Source organism: Polistes dominula, unplaced genomic scaffold (assembly GCF_049000335.1).
Source record: "Polistes dominula isolate Pdom_NZ unplaced genomic scaffold, Pdom_raw_medaka contig_73, whole genome shotgun sequence".
In the NCBI taxonomy this organism is placed as follows: Eukaryota; Metazoa; Arthropoda; class Insecta; order Hymenoptera; family Vespidae; genus Polistes; species Polistes dominula.
Window position 1 is genome coordinate 1,375,086 of NW_028300951.1, and position 21,699 is coordinate 1,396,784.

Genomic DNA, 21,699 nt, shown 5'->3' on the forward strand with positions numbered 1-21,699 from the left:
TATTAATACATGTAATGGTTAATTTTGTTAAAGCAAAATTAAATGAATGACAAGTCAAGTTGGCATGGAACGTGTTAACAAAATTTGATTATTTTAAATATATAAACAATTTTTGTAGTTCATATATTATATATTTAAATTGAATTCACGTTCATTTAAACTGATTCCTTGTTCATCGTATTCAATATTCTTATCAGTTTCCTTAACTTTGAAAATAATATTCTTATTGCCACGAGACAGTCGAGTTCAAACTATCGTTGAACACTCATATGCATTTACAATGCATATAAACGACGTATTTAAGATTGTTGTTTTTCACTCAGACGTTGTTGAAAGCATTCATAAAGCTTGCTATTGTTCAAACAAAACAAACTAAATAAAAAAAAATGATTATCGTTCGAATTATTTTATAAGATCTGTGAGTAACCTGTCGAGTACAGTGGGTTCAATTTCAACATTTCTTTCAATACTATCCAACGATGTAGAAATAAAAAAGGGTTAGTCTAATTTAGTTTGACCCCTTAATTTACATAATTCTAAACAATGTTGAAACAGGGTTGGTTGGGAATACAAGGAATGAAATATTAGAGTAAGATAGAAGGATGATGGTTGTTGGTTGATGTTAGTCGATGTTAGCAACAGCAGCAGCAGCAGCAGCAGCAAAAGTAGCAGCAGCAGGAGCAGCAGTTTGTTTGTGTAGTGGTTGACGCGGTATGCGGCTGGGGTCCAATGAAAGGCAGAGAGAAACATAGAGTAGGAGAATAAAGGGAGAAAGGAAGGAAGGAAGGAAGGGCAAGGGGAAGAGGAAGGGGAAGAGAAGGATAGGGTTTATCGTGAGGGTGCCAGGGGGTCTGGCCCACGCCTGTTTGTCGGTCCCGTTGCCCTATAATCGTGGTATACAGATAATGGTTTGGTCTTAGGGACGCCAACGGTGCACACACTGTTGTAAAAGGGGCTGCAAGGGTAGAAAGAGAAATAAAAGAAAAGAGAAGGGAAGGGAAGGGAAGGGAAGGGAAGGGAGGGAGCGCCAGAGTGGCGTCGAGAACGGCTGGTTCCCTTTTCTTCGAAGAAGATGTGGAAGAAGATGAAGAAGATGAGGATGAAGAAGAGGAAGAGGATGAGGACCGATCGGCGTGTCCAATCGAGCGAAACTTTCCCTCCTGGCGCAGCTTGAAGCCGTTTGGCAAGGCTCCTCCTTCTCCTCTTCCTCTTCTCTTCTTCTTCTTCTTCTTCTCTTCTTTTCCTTCCTTCCTTCCTTTTTGATTGTTTCTTTTTTTTTTTTTTTTTTGTAAAAAGGCGCGACGATTTCCGACATCCCATAGCCGCAGATCGAAATCCGATTAATTGAGGAGTAAACGAGTGGAGGCGTCCAGGAGACGAACGTCGAAAGGAGAACGATCTTATCGAAAGGGGTAGGATCGTAAAACTAAGATCGTATCGTATTCCAAAAGAGAGAGAGAGAGAGAGAGAGAGAGAAAGAGAGGAGGTGGTAGAATAAGGATGACCGTATCATCGTGTGGCGTCGGCGTTCGCGCGCCATGGCAAGTCTTTTATCGTGTTTTTCGTTCCGGTCCTTTGGAACCGAGCTTGGTTTTTACGGCCGATCGAACGATTTCTTCTCTCTCTCTCTCTCTCTCACTCTTTCTCTTGCGAGGATCGTTCTTCTTCTTTCCTTTAGTCGTCTAGAATAAACGCGTATTTTCCTCTTCCTCTCCTTTTGCGATATCGGATTTGCATCGGGTTTGATCGTCGTTGGAACGGGAAGAGATGATGTGTTATGCGCACAGAATAAAAAGAGGGTAACAGTGTTTTATTAGAGATGGATGCATCGAACATACACGATCGGTAGATGGATGGATGGATGGATGGATGGATGGACGACCAATGGATGAATTTCTAGGAAATAAAAGCTATGGGTGCTGGGGGTTTGAGGGGATCTATCTAAGGAGAATGGAAAGTTTCATTATCCTTTGCGCGCGATGAAGACGAACTGATAGTAGTAGGAGTTGAGGTACGGTTGAGTAGTAGTAGGGTACAAGAAGAGGACGATGCAGATGACGAGGGCAACAACGAACAAGAAGAAGAAGAAGAATAAGAAGAAGAAGAAGGGTGATCCCGTGGAAGAGAACAAGCGGATGGCGACAGCCGGCAGAGCCTCGTCGTCGCCGATGTCGACGATGGTGAAACGACGAATGGTCTCTTTCTTTCTCTTTCTCTCTGGGCCGAAATGTATGAGAGAAAGACAGAGATAGAGATATATAGAGAGAGAGGGGGGGGGGGAGGGAAGAGAGAAAGAGAGAAAGAGAGACGGAGAGGCGCCGATTCCAGCGACCGGCCGGCGCTGAGAGTCGACGCCAAGCGTGGCGTCGCCAAACGTAGTGACGCCTCGTCGGCCGACACCGTTGACGACGACGACGACGACGACGACGACCACCACGTTCCTACGATGACAAAGACAACGATGGGTAAAGCCGACGGAGACGGCGACAACATCGTCGTCGTCGTCGTCGTTCCTCGACGCGGCCAATGCAAGAATAACTCCTTCCACGTTGGCATCGTAGTATCGGGGGTGAGTCGCCAAGCTGGAGGGCGCCCTACCCACTCTCTCTTTTCTGACTGGCAACCCTTCCAGGAATCCCATTCCACCTCTTCTTTTCTCTATCCTGTATATCCTTCGAAATCACTGAAATCACCGGCCAGACTTAGCCTAGACTCTGATATTTTCTTTTACCTATAAAGGTACTCTTAATTCGTACCACCTAGGATAGATCGTCGTCGTCGTCGTTGTCATCGTTGTTACTGTTGTCTTTGAAAGAAACCAAACAAAATGTTACGAAACATTTCACAGTTAATATCTATCTACTTTTTAATTAGGTTTCTCTCAGTCAGTAGATCTAATCTATCTTCTCAGATAGTGATTAGAAAACTAAATACCGTTTGTACCGAGTCAGCAATATTATTGTAACTATTTATTTAACACCTGTAATCTCTATCTTATCATCTATTCATTCCCTTGTTTCTTACCGTCATTCTTACTCTGTAATAAACATAAATAAAAGACAAATTAAAAATAGAAACATTAGGAGATTGCAAAAATCGCGAGTGTGTCGCGTGAGAGTCAACATACAGAATGCAAGGGGAAGATCTTCGGTAATCTCAGCGATTACGAAGATCGAGAAGAGTTGTCGTAGATGCGGGGGACACAATAAGAGTCCTTTTCTTTTTTCTTTCTTGCTTTCGTTCTTCCTTTCTTTCCTTCTTTTTTTAGTCTTTTTTTTCTTTTTTTTTTTTTTTTGGTTGGTCCGGACCAGGCAGACATCGGGCGCCGGGTATGGAGACGTCCTGCTCCCTACCACTACTACCATCCTGCATCCGCGTTTTAACCCATGCCAGATAGGAGACGAGGGTGGAACGCCTATATCCCGTCGCGTATATCCGCGGAAAGTAGAGAAACGAGGGAGCATAAAGGGTGGAGGAGAAGAAGAAGGGGTGGTGTTCGGAGGTTGACTGGGGGGTGGACGACTACGTCGGCTCCAGCGTGGGGCGCCAAGTGTTTTGATGCTTGTTATGCGAAGGGGAGCCTGATAAACAACGAGATGGAGAACGGACCTGGATCATCACCATCCACCCCCTGCCCCCTTGCCCTCCCCCAACTACTACTACCTCTTTGCTCGCGACCGACTGGCTACGTTTCTCTCATTACGAAAGTATCGATACGTCGACACCGATTCTTTGTATCTTTTTTCCCCATTTTACCACCCATATTGTTTTTTTTCTCCTTTTATATATGCCTTATTTCTCGATCTTTTACTCTTTTTTTTTTCTTTTCTTATTAAGTTGTCAAATTAATTGACCATAGTCACTTATAAATGTATTATAGGAAAGAGAAGGAAAAAAGAAACGTTGGGTGGGAGAGGGAAGAAATGGCGGGAGATTTGAAAGGATCATCCCTTACGCGTAAGTTTTTTCTTTTTCGTCTACACACGTGTGGACGTTGTTACACGCCATACAACAATAATAAAGTGGATTCGAATGTATATGAATGACATCATTTGAAAGAATATATTATAATTGTGTATGTGTGGAGAAAGATACGTAGGTGGACGACGAGAATGGCGTCGAGATCGGTGTCGTCGGCGAGACATCAGCTTGCACCCCATATGAAAGAAAGAAAGGATGAAAGAAGATAGGGATTGAAGAAGAAAGGGGTGGTACCGACGCCAGGGATGCTAGTCCTTCTCTGTTAGTTGATAGTGGGTGGTGGTTACTAGTGCTAGTGGTGGTGATGGTGGTGGTGGTGGTGAATCAGAGGGAGAAGGGTCGGACTCCAGTCGTGTCCTCTGCACGCGCCACCAACTAAATATTGTGCGATCGTCCGGCTCACGATCAGTCGACGCTCGACGACCGAGACGGTCGGTGGCCTGAGACGTCGTCTTCATTCTTTTCGTGAACATCATCATATTTTTATTCCTATCGATAAGTTATATTCGCGATTAGATTGTTTTTTCTTTTTATAAAGGAAATAATATACAACAAGTATATTATGTACGTATCTCTTTACTCAAAAAATAAATAAATAAATAAATAATAAAGAAATCGATGTTTATTATCGTTTATTATAAGTCGAATAAAATGATAGATTCCTAGGGCTTTTATTTCATTTAATTATCATTCAATTTCATCTAGAATTCTCGGCTGTGCAAAAGGAACAAATATATTCCCCCTTGAGCAAACGCCAGACGTTCGAAAATTCGCGAAGAGCGCTTGCGCGGAATAAACACCAATCGTATCGCTCGTACGTCGCAACAGGTAAGGGGTTAAAAGACGAGTTTGAAGATTCCAAGATGTAGTTTTCTTTCATTATGCATGCGTTTTATTTGCTCGTTAGTTTCCATTTAAGTATTACATGATGAGTTTGTTGAAACATTGATTAATGGGTACCCAAATTTTAGAGTCAATCTTACCGACCTATACACCGATCACAATAATTATCGTAAGATGGCGGGAAAGGGATGAGGATTAATTCACAAATTGGTTTGGTCGTAAGGTGGCACTGAGTTCGTTCGAAGAATTACAGCGGGCCAATGTGCGCGGTATGTTGTACGTTGCGAAAGCTAGGGGGTAGGGGGAGAAAGGGAGAAAGAGGGTGATGGTGGTATATACATGATGATGGGGAAGGGGCAAGGGAGAGGCAGAGGAAGGAGGTTTGGTCGGACAGGCGCCTACGGCGGGAATCCAAGTGGCGCCAGCGTTAACGTAAGCGTCAGCCTTAGCGCCGGCCGTGCGTCCGGATCGGCCGATATCATCCAGGAAGTTACGAGCCGCACCTGTCCCATCATACTTCTCCCACCTTTCCTTTTCCTCCTCCTCTTCCTCCTCCTCCTCCTTGTCGTCGTCTCCACTTCGTACCCATCGTCGTCGTCGTCGTTGTCCTCGTCTTCTTCTTCGTCGTCATCGTCGTTGTTGTTGTCGATTATATGCAGGGCCGTCTCGCAACGCAGCTGCACGATCAAAAACCATTTCTCGAGGCTTCCGTTGGAAGCTCGTTTGGCGATAAATATAAAAAGAACTTTAATACCGGAAGTGGAAAATGAAATAACGTTAGATATATCCGTCTTCATTACATCATTAGAATTTAATCTTTACTTATTCTTAGACAAGTTATCTCAACGATGCAATTATCATAATTCTTTCTTTCTACTTCGTTCATTCCAATCGAATTATTATTGATAACTCTCGCGTCATTCTCGATCGAAATTTTCAAGTTTTCGATGATCGAGTCACGCAAGCCGAGTCTGAAGTCTACTTGAGAAATACTTTACAATCCGTCGCGTCACTTTGAATAATCGGTAATGCGAAATCGCGTAAAGACTGACGCCAGAGATGCTAATAATGATCAAGAACGATTACTCGATGGTATTCGATTCGAGAAATATTACTAAGATCATATGAAAGATTAATCTCTTTCTTCCTATTTTTATTTTTGCGTCATATCTCGTCTCTCTCTCTCTCTCTCTCTCTCTCTCTCTATATATATATATATATATAGATGTTCTTTTTTGTACTGTAATTTTATAAGTATAGATATACATATATCATACCTGTTAACAGTCGAGTTTCTTGTCAAACTATGTTATGAAATTTGACGACACTTTTTTTGAATGAGATAAACAGTCTGATATTTTTTCGATGTTAACGATGATTGGTCATTCTGACAAGAACTATTACTACGTGCTGCTTCATCGGTACCAGAAAGTTACTGAAAAAGATTATCTCGGAACCAAGAATAGCGCAAAATGTCTCCGAGCTTCGCGAAAGATGAATTGTAGCGGAATCGTGAGTGGTCGTTTCGAAGAAACGACGATGATCACTCTTTCTCACTCTCGCTCATGTTAGACTTGGAATTTGGAGCGTTGACATCGGCGCCAAGCGAGGGTTCAAACAGCTACCAAAGAAAACTACCATTTTCTCTCTTTGTGTCGAGAGTGTCAAAGCTCGTGAAACCTCTGGGGAACGCGCGAGGACAGGAAATTAATAACGTGTAATCATCCTCTAAGATGTCCACTCTTCTCCTTCTTCCTCCATTTGTTTTTATTTCAACAGCTATTATTAAACATTGAGGAGATAGATTTTGTAGAAAATCGTGGTCGTCAAATAATCTCAGAACTCTAGTACATAAATTTAGTAGAATAAAAACAACAACAAAATGTTGAGAGTCGCAGTAGGGTGTGTTTCTATGTTCAGTACTTCTATACTTAAATTATCTATGTAGGTTTAACTTGATTATTTGGTCTTATATTATGTCGTATACGTTCCATTCCTCGAGTTACATTGTTCTAACTAGGCGCCGTGTTGATCGTCAGTCTCATCATGACTTCACATTAGCCACTGTCCGTTTCGTCCGGCAGCGGGTGCCATCGGCGCGATATGTCAAGAATGGCGCCATGCTCCGAACGTTCGTTCGGCTCCGTGGCATCGGGAACGCGCCAGTAATTTTCGCGTTTCGAAATAGAACGAAATAAAAGTAGTACGTAGTACGTACCGGGGGCTCTTTCGGGCACGCACACTATGTATACCAAATCGTTTCTAAAGATGGCGGCGCCAAGATGATGAGGACACGTCGCGAATCCTCCTTGACGTTTGCCCCTTCTGATTCGTCGTTTGATTTTAACTTCTATCTTCGTTTGTTGTTTCTTAAAATTTTTTGGTATATAGGAAAGGGAAGGGGCATGGTTTTAATTCGAATGAAAAGGTACCAACTTACTCTGACGGCCCTGAAGAATTTTACCAAGCTTCATGGTGCCGTCTAGACATGTATAGGGAGACGTAACATTTGTGTTTGTGTGTATATGTCTATGTGTATATATATATATAAATATATATAATATATACATATTATATCGGTAAGAGTTGAAAGAAGAAAGAGCTAGGGACAGTTTGCGGAGGCCAGGCGCCTGATTACTAGCCAGCTCCGGACGCCAGACGTACATAACTAAATAACTTCCTAAATTCTATATCATTTAGGAACGGGCCTTCGGAACGAACGAAATAACGCGTCTAGACGACGCTCAGGAGTCGGGAGGGTTGGGATAAGGGTGGGGAGAACGAGTTCCGATGCGAGTAGGCGTGCACTTACCCTTCTTCCTTTCTCTCTCTATCTTTTTTGTTGTTGTTGTTTTGTTTTCAATATAATGCAACGTTTCTTTGAGCGATATATTTTGAACAATGCGAAATTTGCGAAAAGAAACCAACAAAATTTCGTTAAGGAATTTTCTTAATCGACTATTGCAAGTTTAGGATGAAACGGTGAGGAGCAGAAAACTATAAATTTGCCTTTTGGAATACCATCGAGGAAAGTCCCGTCGGCTTATTACAATATTACGTCCGCAAAATCGCGAAACGAGTTTCTAAAATTAGACAATTTATGAGCGACGATCTTACGACAGTGTGTGTGTGTGCAGTGGTATGCCACTCGGGATCCTTTTTTAGCGTTTCTCCTAATTTCTGACCGGTCTGGCGCATACCTGGTCTCCCCAAGAGGCGGGTTTCGGATTAAAGAGCGTATCGGCATTTCTTTCGGGGATATCGAAAAGGGTTTATCTTAAAAGTCGGCACCGGGATTTTGCACGCCTTACTATCGAAATTTAAAAGCGTGATTATCCTCTTACACGTTCTCCTACTCTAATTATTATCTTTTTGATTTACATTATATACACAATGCATAGATCATTGATTTACTAACCCAAAATCTTTTTTATTTTTTCAGATACGAGTACATATATATATATATATATATATATATATATATATGCGTTATTGAAGATAACAACGTACACCTTGCAGATATATCACCTGTAAGTACAAATATCTTATAAGAAATATATATATATATATGTTTTTGCATGAATTTCACTCGGACTTCTCCTCGGCTCTGAATGAAACATTTGGTGTAGTCGGTTTGGGCATATTAATGAACCGGTTTATTACTATTCTGCGTGAATGAAACATAAATATATATATATATGTATATATATATGTATGTGTAAGCAAGCAAATGGGAAGAATCTCGTGCGTTGGCTCGACGAAACTTTCCCTCGATGACCACGCCAATGTTCATGGACGAGTATGAAAAGAAGACCGAGTTACAAGTTAACATCTAAGAAAATGCTTTAAGCAAAGGGCCCGAAAGGTTTTTCAAAGGAATTGTAGATACAGGTAGTTTCGGTTAAAAGGTTACAAAAAGGGACAATATTAAAAGGATAAATCTTTAAGTGGTATTAGACTTTATTGAGATTCAATCTTATTCCTTTATTCGTTGAAAGTGCGATCCTCGGCTTAGAAAAGTCATTTTCTTTAGCTGAAAGACATCGTGACCGAAATTCGCCCCGGAATGTCGACCCCCAGGGTGAAACCACTTCATAATGATCGTTTCTGGCGCCACGCGGAGGCGCTGGCGTCTGCTTGGCTCAGCCGATAGAGGAACCACGAACGAGCCGACTGACCGAGCCACCCGTCCTCTCTTCAGACGAGTCCATCTTGCATTTCTACCTTCCCCTCTTTCTCTTTCCACCCTTCGCCACTTCTTTTCCACTTTAGATCTTTGTAAAAGAAAGGCCGGCGACCTAACTCCTAGCTTTCCCTTCTATCTGATTCATCCTCTTGCATTAGTTCCAGACCTATTAATCTCGTATTTTTCTAAGAATCTTTCCAAATTTGTCTGCCCATTTTAAAAATAACTAAATATCTTTCTAAATATATAATTAAGGTATTTCTCTCTCTCTCTCTCTCTCTCTCTCTCTCTCATAGATTACTATTTAAGATAGATCATTAGGAGTAACAATATTGAACAATTATTCTCAATAATGTAGATATAACGAGACAATTTATCAATATTGTAGCAAAGTATTAATTGGAGAATGCCTGAAATCATTGGATAAGACAAAAGCGAAGAAAAGTCATTAGTTTAGAGAGTGGAACGTAATGAAAAAAAATCAGGCGATATATCTCGTAGCGTGTTAGGATCGACGGCGCCGGTAGTGGAATAGGGTGGGGGGGTGTCTCTCGATGGTAGCGCCTCGAGCGGTGAGCGCCGGAAACGGCGCCGTGTCGGCGGCGACGGCGGCGGCCATGTTTAACAATCTTCCTTGTGTGTTTAGTATGCCGCGGTCGGTGTATCGGCGCGCCGTGACGAAACACACGGAACGAGACGTTGAGCAGAAACGAAGTTGCGGCGGCGGAGAAGAAAAAGGAGAAAAAGTGGGGGAAGTATCGAGAGGAGTGGGGGATTATAGTGAGTAAAGTGGTGGGGGAACTTCGTTGGAAATCGGTGCGGTTCGAGACGGGAACCTCGTGCGTGGAACGGACAGTCGCGTCGTCGAACTGAGTCGAGTCGAATCGAATCGAATCGTAGTCGAACGACGAACGTCGCCGGGGAACTACTTGCACTTCGTATTGCACTTCGTCTTCTTATTCGAGGAAGAAGAAGAAGAAGACTTAAGTTTTTGTGAACTATTCTCTAATCATCATCATTGAGAATATCAATTAAATATAATCTAAAAAGTGACAAAGTGCGCGAGGTCTAATAAGGAAAGGAAATCAAAGAGGAAGAGACAGACGAGAATATCCCGTAACTGTTTCGAAAGAAACAGAGCAAAAAGACATAGGAGACAACAAGTAGAAGAGGAGATAGTAATAAGCGCACGCGTTACGAATCAAAATCTCGCGTGTCCTCGTATTCTCGTTTATATATTTCTCATCTCGTTGGCAAAGAGAGAGGATAGAAAAAGAGAGAGAGAGAGAGAGAGAGAGAGAAAGAGGATTCTTCTTCTTCTCCCCTTCCGTATTCGAACGTGCCTCCTCTCTCGGTCGTTCTCAGTGGATCGCGGTAGCAATTCGAAGAATGTGACAGTGCGCGTCCTCGCGGTCGGCTCGCGCAAACGAATCGCCCACCGGCGATGGATGATGAGCGAAAAACACTGCCTGTTGCTGTTGTTCTTTTACTTGTTCTTCGTATCGCGGTGTGAGAACGTTGATAAGGAGGAATAAGAAGAAGGAAGAAGAAAAAGAAAAAGAAAAAGAGATAGAAGGTTAGAGAAGGGAGATAGAAAAGGAGAGAAATCGAAAGTTAAACGACAATATCGGGAGAAGTTGAGAGAGAGAGAGAGAGAGAGAGAGAGAGAGAGAGAAAGATAGACGATGCGAGCGGAAAATGTCAGACGGTGATACGCGAGCACGGATGACGGGGAGCGATCGACGCGACGATCTCGAGTTGGAGGTTGTTGCAGTGTCGTCGCTGTCCTCCTTCACGTCGTTGCTGTCATTTTACTTATTAGTATCGTTGTCATCTTCTGGTTCGTCGTCGTGGTCGTGGTTGTCGACGTCGTCATCGTCGTCGTGGTTGACGTCGTCGTCGTCGTCGTCGTCTTTAAAGTCGACGTCGTCGTCGTTGTCGTCGTCGTCGTCGTTGTCGTCGTCGTCGTGTTGTTCGTCATCGAACGGCGCCGGCTTGCCGATAGGAATAACAGCGCACGCGGTTCGAGAGCACCAGTACCAGCACCAGTACCAGCAGTACCAGCCTTCGAGAGTAAGGAAAAGTGTCGTTTTGTGTTCGTCGTTAGTTATAACGAACGATAATATTTCGTTGATGTTGTGAGAAGTTTTGTTTTTTTCGTCGGTTTGAAGAAAAAGATAGAAAAAGGGAGAAAGATATAGAGATAGAAGAAAGAAGAGAAAAATAAAGGAAAAAGAAATATTGAAATATAATTATCGTGTATGTGTGGTGCGTGTTGGTTGTTGTTATAAATACGTTCGTGCCGAACGACTTGTGCAACAATTTGAATTTCGCGCGTGTCACGTGCAATAGTTGTTTGTTGTTGACCACCCTACCTTGGAATTTCTTTTATTTTTTCATAAATTCTTGTTGGGGTTATTTTAGTTCTTTTGTTTTTTTGTTTCTCGTGAACTCTCAGTGTTTTACTACTTTTTAACTCGTTACTTCGGGTGAAAATAATAATAATAATAATAATAACAACAACAACAACAACAACGAGGAGGGTAGTCGCTCGTTGAACGTTCGATGCTGACGAATCGCGTTCTGACGAAGAGAAGAAGAAAAAAAAGAAGAAGAAGAGGAGGAGCTGGCGGAGGAATAGGAGAAGAAATAGAAGAAGAAGAAGAGGAGCGTTTTCTTTCTCCCCTCTACTACCATTGCCGACACTCGCGTCGCGACGATAATAAACGTCGGGAAAGAGATAAAGTTTTGAGGAGCAGGAGGGAAAGGGAAAGAAAAAGAAAGAAAGAGACAGAGAATCTAGAGTGCGCCAGCGCATCCACCCTCTTTCTCTCGCCTTCTTCTTCGCCAACCACGTCGACGCGTAGGTAAATGAGAGTTCAAGGTCAGCCGAGCGGTACTCGACCTAACCTCCTTCGTCTTAGTCGTGTCGTCGTCGTGCGAAATCGTCAACCCACGAGGAGGACCGTTGTTAGTTTTTACCCCCCGACCCCCCAACCCTCTCTACCTCCTTTCAAAAGATTTCTGACGAGAAGAAATAAGATAGAAGAGGGAATATACAACACACACACACACACACACACACTCTTTTCTCGAGAAGACGACACGCGTAGTAGTAGTTGTGTGTTCAAAAATCTCCTCCGAGCTTCGTTTAAACGAAGTTAGTAGGGAGAAGTAGGGCTGACAGACACAGAAAGAGAGAAAGAGAAAGAGAGACTGTCACGCTATTTCGGGAACGCGCGATCTAAAGTGCGCCGAGATATACGCTGAACGTAAATAAATATACGTGGCCCGTCGAGCTCTTCCACCGGCTCGCGTTCTCTTCTTCCCTTCGTGAAAGAAGAAAGAGAGAGAGAGAGAGAGAGAGAGAGAGACAGATCATCCTCGCTGGCGGTCGCGCATGCTACCCTCCCAAAAACAAAAGTACGTGTGAGTGAAGAGAGAGAGAGAGAGTGAGTGAGAGAGAGAGAGAGAGAGATAGAAAGACATTTTCTTCTCTCGTGCATTTCTTGTATTTTCTTTCGTTTTGTTTATACCTTGATTTTTCCGGAGGAGGGAATCTGGAAGTTCTCAGAAAAGCTAAAAGAGAAAGTAAGGAGTAAAGAGAGTAAAATAGTGGTGTAGTAGTGGTGGTGGTAGTAGTGCCTAATAGTGTGATAAGTGTGGGATAGTGTGTCGAAGGAGGAGGAGCAGGTTTGGATGCCGAGGAAAAAAAAGTATATTAAGAGAAACGATTTTGCGAGGTGTTTTAAAAGCGGTTACGTTGTTAAGTACTGGCAACCAAATGCGCGTACCGCAAATCCTGTTTCATGTTCATGTTCTGGAGCAAACGGACGGTGCTCACTAGACGTCTCCTAAAGGCGAAGGTCCGTGGGGAGCATGAAACCGAGTGTAAAGCTCAAGAGGATTCGTCACGTATTCATCGCACAATCGACACGACCGGCGCCGGAAACGACACGAGCGGCAACGTGACGACCACGGTACCGTCGTCGTCGGGTCAAACGAGCACCACCATCACCACCAGAGGAGGAGGAGGAGGAGGAGTTTCGTCGTCGTCGTCTTCGTCGTCGTCGTCGTCGTTCGCTGGAAAAGGACAAAGAGGAGCAAGAGGAGGAGGTGGAGCAGGAGGATCAGGAGGATCAGGAGCTGCTCGAACGAGCAGCAGCAGCACGTCGAGTAGATTGCATCAAGGTTGCTGCGGTGGGGATCAAAGTTACGACGATGACGAGTATCCAAGTCGATTGTTGAGGTGCAAGGAGCTTCTAAAAACGCTTAAGGAGAATCAATTGGAGATGTTATTGACCGCGGTCGAAAGTTGCGGTGCTGATCTCGGCTCGTGCATCTTAGTGCCGAGACAGCAAAGACCTTTTCGTAGTAGCAGCGATTCCGACAGCGAGATCGACGATCAACAACAACAACAACACCGTCAATCGGATAATCAACAATTGGATCAGCAATACCACAGATCACTACCACCATCACCCCACCATAGGCACCAACATCATTTGCATCATTTGCATCATCATCATCATCATCATCATCATCACAATCATCATAATAATAATAACAATAATAATAATAATAACAATAACAATTTGCGATATCACCGAAGACGTCGTCGTTCTCCTGAAAACGGTGATCATTACCAGGTGCAACAGCAACCACAAAACATTAGTAATAGTAACTTATCTGAGGAACAACAATCCTCTTCGAGAAAAAGATACTCGACCAACAGGATACCGGTCAGAGGTTCGATCGAAAACAACACATCGATGGATCCACTCGTGTTATGCTGCCAAATCTGGCGATGGCCAGATCTCGTACCCTCGGAAGAACTCAAGAGGCTTCCTATCTGCCATTCGGCTAAGGACCCTGTCTACGTCTGTTGCAATCCCTATCATTGGAGTCGGCTCTGCAAACCCGGTAAGTTTATTCAACGCTTTAGAATTTATACGGATGAAAATACTTTTGTTATCGCATGCTACCAATCGTTTAATCGAAATTCAAAAATTCCCGCTACGAAAGTAGATCGAATCGTGCGTCTCCTTTGATTCTTTTTACCCTTTCTCTTTCTCTCTCTCTCTCTCTCTCACACACACACACACACATTTCATTTCGTTTCGTTTCATTTCGTTTTTCTCGCGTATGCGCCAGCATGTTTACGTAATTCTGTCGGAGCAACAGCAGCAGCAGTAACAGCACATTGAATGCTACTGTTGCTCGCACGTGTTCCTCGTCTTTATTGTGACAGGCTCTTTCTTTCGCGATTCGATCGTCAAACAAACACCATTTTTTTTCTCTCTCTCTCTCTCTCTCTTTCTCGTACAAACACACACATACAACTACTTGATAAAGTAGGTGGTAGCGATAGTCGATGATGATGCCACGGATACTCTTAGAAAAAAAGGAACAAAAAAATCCTATCCGCAATCGAGTCGTGCGCTTTTAAAAGACGTTAAACGATTTCGTAATTAATCGTATCACTTAAAAGACAAAAAAAAAAATTAAGAAAGAAAGAAAGAAAGAGATGATATTCCGATGGTCTTCTGCACGGTTCGCGGAACGCGTTTTATTCGAGTTGCGTCGCGGTTTACCGTATATCTGCCCTCGTTAAGGAGTTTAATCGTGTCGGCATCGGGATCGATCTGTTAAACGCATGTTAAAATATTTATCGACCGAAGAAAATCGCGTTCAGTTTAGTCCCTGCATATATATATATATATATACATGGGTACGTGCGTGCGTGCATGCGTTCGTTCGTTCGTTCGTATTCTTGAGTTTACGTTTGATATATGTGTGAGAGAGAGAAAGAGAGAGAGAGAGAGAGATAGAGGAAGTTCTCTTTTACACGTAGCTCGTAAACCATTCGCGATAATTTAGGTGAAGAACTTCTACTTCTTCGACATGTTTTTTCTTTTTTTCTTTTTCCCCTTCTCGAGAATTATTTAACGACTACGAATAAAGACGGGACATGAAAACGACAGTAAACCACAACCGGCAGGAACGGTATTCGTCACCTATCTATCATCCATACACACCAAAAGGATCGGGATGTAAAACCTTGATTTATTGCTTTACCTTCGAGGATTACCTACTGTTTGCACGACCATAATGTTTCAAACGTAATACTTCTGATACCACTTTTCCACCGGACGCCATTATTGTTCAATTTCATTTCTAAAAGTTACTCTCTTTTCATTCTTTCTTTCTTTCTTTCATAAGAATTTGTTACGTCATCGTAACAGTCAGGTATATTTTATACTACGTTGAAACTTTGAAATTTTTCGAGTTGGTTAAATAAAAAAAAATGTCTGATGAGGAGGAGGACATATTGGAGGACATATTTGAGGAATATTGGGAATAGAAAAAAAGGATGGTATTGGACATATAGTTCAGTTTTGTATTCTTCTTCTTATCTTTTATTTATTATATTATTATTAATTGGCATTAGGAACTCAAAAGTTTATTGCCACAAATAACAAATTCCGCCATTGTTCCTGTCCTTCACCCTTCAGTGCGACTCCTCCATTTACAGTCTTCCTATTCTATTTTTTTTATTTATTTATTATATTAATTTTTTTCGTTTGGTTTGTCTTTGTCCATTTGTACGTTCGTTAACATCATCAAAGTTTTATCAAACTAGCAAATTTATGGCAGACCATTTTCGTGACATCCGTTTCTTCGGGTTGAGGAGGTTTTTCTTCTTTTTTTTTTACGTATCTCCAGACAATTCCAATCTCGGCACCAAGCACCACCGGTACTGACACTGGCACCACCAACACCATTACCCCATTACCATCACCATCATTCGACGTGACTTTAACTGTAAAAAAAAAAAAAAAAAACAAGAAACCCGTCGTCTCTTATGCCGATGTGAAAACAAGAAAAAGAGAATGAGAGAGTGAGAGAGAGAGAGAGAGAGTAGGCGCCAGTAAAGTAAGAGAACTCCTTTACGTAACTCGACCGATCGTCGTTTAAAGCGTCGTAAAACGTGAACGCGTACACAGTCCTCTGTGTGTTCAGAAGTGTACACCCAGTGAACAACAACCCATCCACCCACCTTCTTTCGAATCGAATCGACGACTCGTGACGTTGCTTAGTTAGGTATTACCTCTTTTCCCTCCCTCTCACCTTCCCCATCCCCCTCCCCCTCCTCCTCTTCCCACAGTCCGACGACGTTGTTCTTTTTATTTGTATTATTTTTTTCTCACAGATTAAATCACTATAAATAAAGTAGGCGCGACAAGTCAAGATTATAATCTCCAATCGAATAGTTACGATTAAATTCACGATGGATGAATTACATTTTATTCCCGTTTAAAGTTTTCATTTCAAGTTGTTGTTGTTGTTGTTTTTTGTTTTTTTTTGGTTTCTCATTTTTTTTTTAACGGGAATCCTTCGAATTCCATCACCAACTACTACTACTACGAGACAGACACCCCTGTTTCTAATAATAGATTTTAAAGAGGCGTTGAAAATTTGTCGCATGAAATATGTTTTCCCTTTCGTTGCATACTCGCGATTATGATTTTTTGAAAAAAAAAATGTTGAAATTTTTGACCGATTACAATAAGAAGAAAAATAGTTTGAGTATTATTTTCTATCTCCATTTCGTTTATTTCTTTCGTTCTTGGGTAGAGAGAATAAGGATTAACAAAAGAAAGATTTTGATCTTTATGGTACAAGAACGTTTCGTGATGTACTGATACAAAAGTTAGGTACAGTGAAAGGAATCCGGGAGGAGGAGGAGGAGGAGGATGAATCCAACGTGGAATAGTAATCGCGTGTTTTAACACACGTTGAACGCCACACGAATTCTTAGGAAAATCTCCGTCAGGCCACATGTCTTACTTTGTATTAATAAGACACGATGTGTCAGTCACCTGTGACTGACGTGGCCTGAACAAAAAAAGTCTAGTGTCAGTCACCGATGCTTGACGTGGCGCTCAACGTGTTAATGTAAAGTATTCTTCCGTTGCACTAGCAAAATACACGTATTCTAACCTAACGACAACGACGACAACGTATACGACACAACGTACATGTCTGTTATTCGATGTTTCGTTGCTGTTCTTCATCGTATCATGAAAGAAAAGGGCAAACTGAAAGAAAGAATGAAAGAAGAAGAAAAAGAAGAAGAAGAAGTGGTAGTATAAAAAGAGCGAGGGAGTCGAACGTATATCTCAAAATAGAAACCGGCATATATATCGTCTTCTTCTTCTTCTTCTTCTTCTTCTTCTTTTCTTTTCTTCTTTTTCTCAAAGAAGAAGAAGAGGAAGGAAGATACGATTTAAACCGAAACAAGATGATGGATCTTAGGCGTTAGATATTGGTGGGTAGGCACCACGGTAACAGAACAGCAATAGAAAGCAACACCACATCACAACCAGCAGCAGTAACAGCAGCAGAAGCAACCTCGGGAAAACGAACAAAAAAAAGAAGAAAGATGAGCGATAGGGACAGAAAACAGAAAGAGAAAAAGAGAGAGAGAGAGAGAGAGAGAGAGGAGTAGGAGGAGGTAGAGTGGTGATGCCGGCACGTTCTCTCTCTCTCTCTCTCTCTCTCTCTCTCTCTCTTTCACTCTGTTCTTACCAATAGCTGCACAATCAGAGTTTATGGGCAGAAGGAAATGAATCTAAAAATAAAGCGTATATTGAGCGAGTTGTGTTCACTCTCTCGGTGTAGAGAAAGAACGAAAGTGAGAGAAAGAGAATGAAAAACAGAGTGAGAGAGAGAGAGAGAGAGGGAGAGAGAGGGAGCGGCTGGCGGGTTCGCGCGATGCGACGCGACGGTGAAGGATGGAAGGAGTTAAGGGTGGCGGGGTGAACGAAGAAGGGGTGGGTGAGAGGAAGGGAAGGAGGGTAAACTATATAGTATAGCAACCGACCAACCGACCGGCCGGCAGGCAGGCAGGCAGGCAGGCAGGCAAGCAGGCAGGCAGGCCGGCAGACCGGCCATTCGAGGTGGGGCCGAAGGGGTGAAGGGTGGGAGGGAGGCACGGCACGGCCCGGCGCCGCTGCGTGTCATTGCTGGCGCCAGCTAATTGTCGAGGCCAGCCGGCATTAGCCGAGGAGTTGACCGAAGCAAGCCGAAGGAAGCCGGTCGGTCTCTTTCGTGAACACGCGCTCGCGCGCGCGCACACGCATACGACGACGCGACGACGACGACGACGACCGACGTGTTCAAGCGCGGATCGGCCCGCACACCGGCGTCGAGCTTTGGACGTTGCGCTAGTATTCCGCAGCTGCTTCACGCCGCTACCGCTACCACCGCTACTACCGCTGACGACGACGACAATTTTGCTCTCTGTGTGTCGTCAAAATTGAGATATTCCAATTTTACATTTCTTCGTTTATATATATATATTTCGTTGTTTATAATTACAATGATATAATAATAAGATGTAAACGAAGAAGTAAACAACGATGAATAATAAATCATATGTGTGTACGATTTTAAATTGGATATAATTAATAAAAATTTATTATTATGCGTGTATATAGATTTTTTATTTCAACGGATACATATATATGTAAATATAAATTTGGCAATGTGTCTGATCTCTTACTTGAGTTTATTTTATTTTTGTAGATTTTATTTAGAATCGTCGATGATAAATGAAAACGACGAGAAGAACAACAAACAAATAAACAAAAACGGCGGGGGGGAGGGTTATTGATAGTCGTGGTATCTTTGTTCGAATTTTTTTGTTTTTTATATTAACAGGGAAGATCCTATCTATCTATCTATCTATCTATCTATCTATCTTTTTCTTTCTCTCGTGTTATCTCAGCTATTTTTATAGTCATTTTAATTATCTTATTATTACAGTGTAGACTCGAGGCACCGTTGGAATAGAAATGAAATATCGTACGAGTATAGTAGTGTATCGTAATTAGAATAACGATTAATGTTTGTTTGGCTAAGGTAAACTGCGTTAACGTTTTACGATGGCGCCTTGTTTTCGTAACACGCGTCGTCGATGATACCACCGATGATTTGAAAGAGGAGGAGGAGGAGGAGGAAGAGGAAGAGGAGGAGTAGAAAAAGAGGTGGTACTGTTGCTGTTGGTAGTGTAGCAAAAGAATGAGTAGAAGGAAGAAGAAGAAAAGAAAAAAAGGCAAATTCTGCTGCACCGGCGCGGCACGGCGCAGCGCGGCGCCTTTATCTTTGTTTTTGCATTCGCCGTGTTATTTCGCAGTGTGTGCGTTTAGCAGCGCGCGCGAGCGCGAACCCGTTAATAATTCACTCCGACGAATCGATTATCATCGAGCGACGACGATATCGTTACGCAAACCGTTGCCCGACCCCGTAGTCGTAGTCGTAGTCGTAGTCGTAGCCGTTGTAGTAGCAACCTATAAATGTGCGTATATATTTACGTATATAACACACATATTAGGTATAATATCTTTCTATTCGCGTTCACGCGCGCGCGCGCGATCTTTTATCTATGTCGTCGTCGTCGTCTTCGTTGGTGTCGGTGTCGCGTGGTTCATTCGTATATTAAGTATAGCAACCGTGGCAGTAGCCTTTGCTTCTTTAATTTCGCGTTCATCCTTCTTCTTTTCTTTCCCAATCCCCCCTCTCTCTCTCTCTCTCTCTCGGAAGTTACGTTCGCGTCAAGTTGCGTCACGTTGAACGGACACCAGAGGATATCTCCCTGAGAGTAATCGATAAGATTTCAAATGTATATATATATATATGTATATATATTTGTACTTAACTTCAATGATTAGTAGCATAAATCTTTCTTTCGATCGTTCCCAAGTTTATATTCTGGAGATTGGTATTGAATTAAATTCATTCATATATCCTCTCCTCACTGTGATTCTTTTTCTTTCTCGAAGGCGAGATAGCTCGAGGCAGCAACCGGCAACAATCAAGGTCATCGTGTTTTGGCAAACCGGGATAGTATCGGCGCTCGGCGCTCTCTCATGCTCTGTCGAGAATTTTAAGTATCCCCTGAGTCAGCGACTTTATTTTAATTGATATGCCACAGCGCACGATATCATACCCAACGAACGTGAGAAATAACACGAGAGAGAGAGAGAGAGAGAGAGAGAGAGTGGGAGAGAGAGAAGAAGAAGAAGAAGCTGCCTTCTCTTCTTCTTTCATCTCTTTCTATCTTTCGATCTTTTTGCGTGTGGTCTATTTTCGTCTTACGGATCGGTGATCGAAGCTAAACGAGAAAAGAAGAAGAAGAATAAAAAGAAAGGAACGTTAATCGTGTTCCGCCATTATGGACAAATCCAGGTGAGCAAGATGGCGCTTTGGAAGATACCCGAGAAACGATCGAACCTAACCCGAGCAATCATCATCATTATCATCATCATCATCGTCATTCTAATTGGGAACGAATTTCTCATCGATAAGGATTTTGTTGTTCTTTATTTTTCATTTTTTTTTCCCCTACTTTTGCATAATACTCTAGGATAGATCCGTTATTTGTGTTGGGGGACAATCTATAAATATATGCTGACGGGATTCTTGTCGGGGAAAGGAAGGAAGGGAAGGGGAAGGGGAAGGGAAGGGTAAAGATGCAAAAGATAAATATATTCATATATTTGCATAAACACTCGAAATAATCATCTTGGTAAATAAAATTGAAAATACGATGATATCAAGTCACTAACATGAGAGATTTGTCTGAAAAATATGCCGCCATTTTGAAAAGGCAAACTCGTTCGAACAAATAGAAGACCATCATCATCATCAACATCAACATCAACATCAACATCCTCTTCCTCTTCGTCTTATCTTTTTCCCAAATTTTAACTGCAGATAATCGAAAGACATGTTTTTATTATAATTTTCTACAAAAAAAAAAAAGAAAAAAAATATTTGATTAAAATGAAGTAAGAAAGTAAGGAAGGAAGAATATGGCGCATTTTTACAGACAAAAAATCACGTATGATAATAGTAATAATAAAGAAAGATAAAAAAGAGAAAGAGAAAGAGAAAGAGAGAGAGAGAGAGAGAGTGGTATCATCTTGTCGACAAACGCGTGTGTGTAGGCGCGACGGTACGTCGGCCATTAAGCGTCGTTGAAACGACGCCGTCCGCCGTCGTCGTAGTAGTAATAGTAGTAGTAGTAGTAGTCATCGTCGTCGTCTTCTTAGTCGCCGTCGTTTTAGTCGCCGTCGCCCCCGTTATCGTCTAGGAATTTCGGCGCGAGTAAATGTATAAGCATTCTTCCACTTCTTCTTCTTCTTCTTCTTCATCATCATCATCATCATCATCATCATCATCGTTTGTTCACACATAACAAATAATTCCTTTCTGTGATACCTATTCTCATCAAATATATCTAATCACACACACATGTTCACATATGAATTTAACGTAACACACAACTCGAACGAACAACAAGGGAGGGTGTGTGTATGAGGATTTATCGTAAAATGTTAAAATAAATATTATCTTTGATATGATCGAGAGTTCCCTTCCCCCCCCCCCAAATAGGAAAACAAGCAAAGGGGTGTTGCAGATGAGGTGGAGTGGGGGTGGGGATAGGGAGAGGTTAGGGGGTGATAGGTGTAAGAGATTAGATGAAAGGGGTGTTGTCGTCAAAGTCGTGGAATGTTGAGCAAAGTTTGAAGTTAAGACAAAGAAGTTGGGGGAGGGGGTAGGGGGTGTTGTTGTTGTTAATAGAAAAGGAAGAATTTGATTATAGGTTATAAGTTTATTTT

General features: G+C 42.2%; 1 protein-coding gene across 2 annotated transcripts in view; it reads left to right on the forward strand.

Moving 5' to 3' along the window:
* Positions 1 to 21,699, forward strand: part of Dad (Daughters against dpp) — a 66,762-nt gene that overhangs the window by 3,318 nt on the left and 41,745 nt on the right. For both annotated transcript variants that reach the window (XM_089172256.1, XM_015327957.2), the window contains exons 2-3: positions 8,267 to 8,354; positions 9,657 to 13,933. In XM_089172256.1, the coding sequence (XP_089028382.1) occupies positions 12,820 to 13,933 (1,114 nt within the window). In that variant the 5' untranslated portion in view covers positions 8,267 to 8,354; positions 9,657 to 12,819. The remainder of the gene's footprint in view (positions 1 to 8,266; positions 8,355 to 9,656; positions 13,934 to 21,699) is intronic.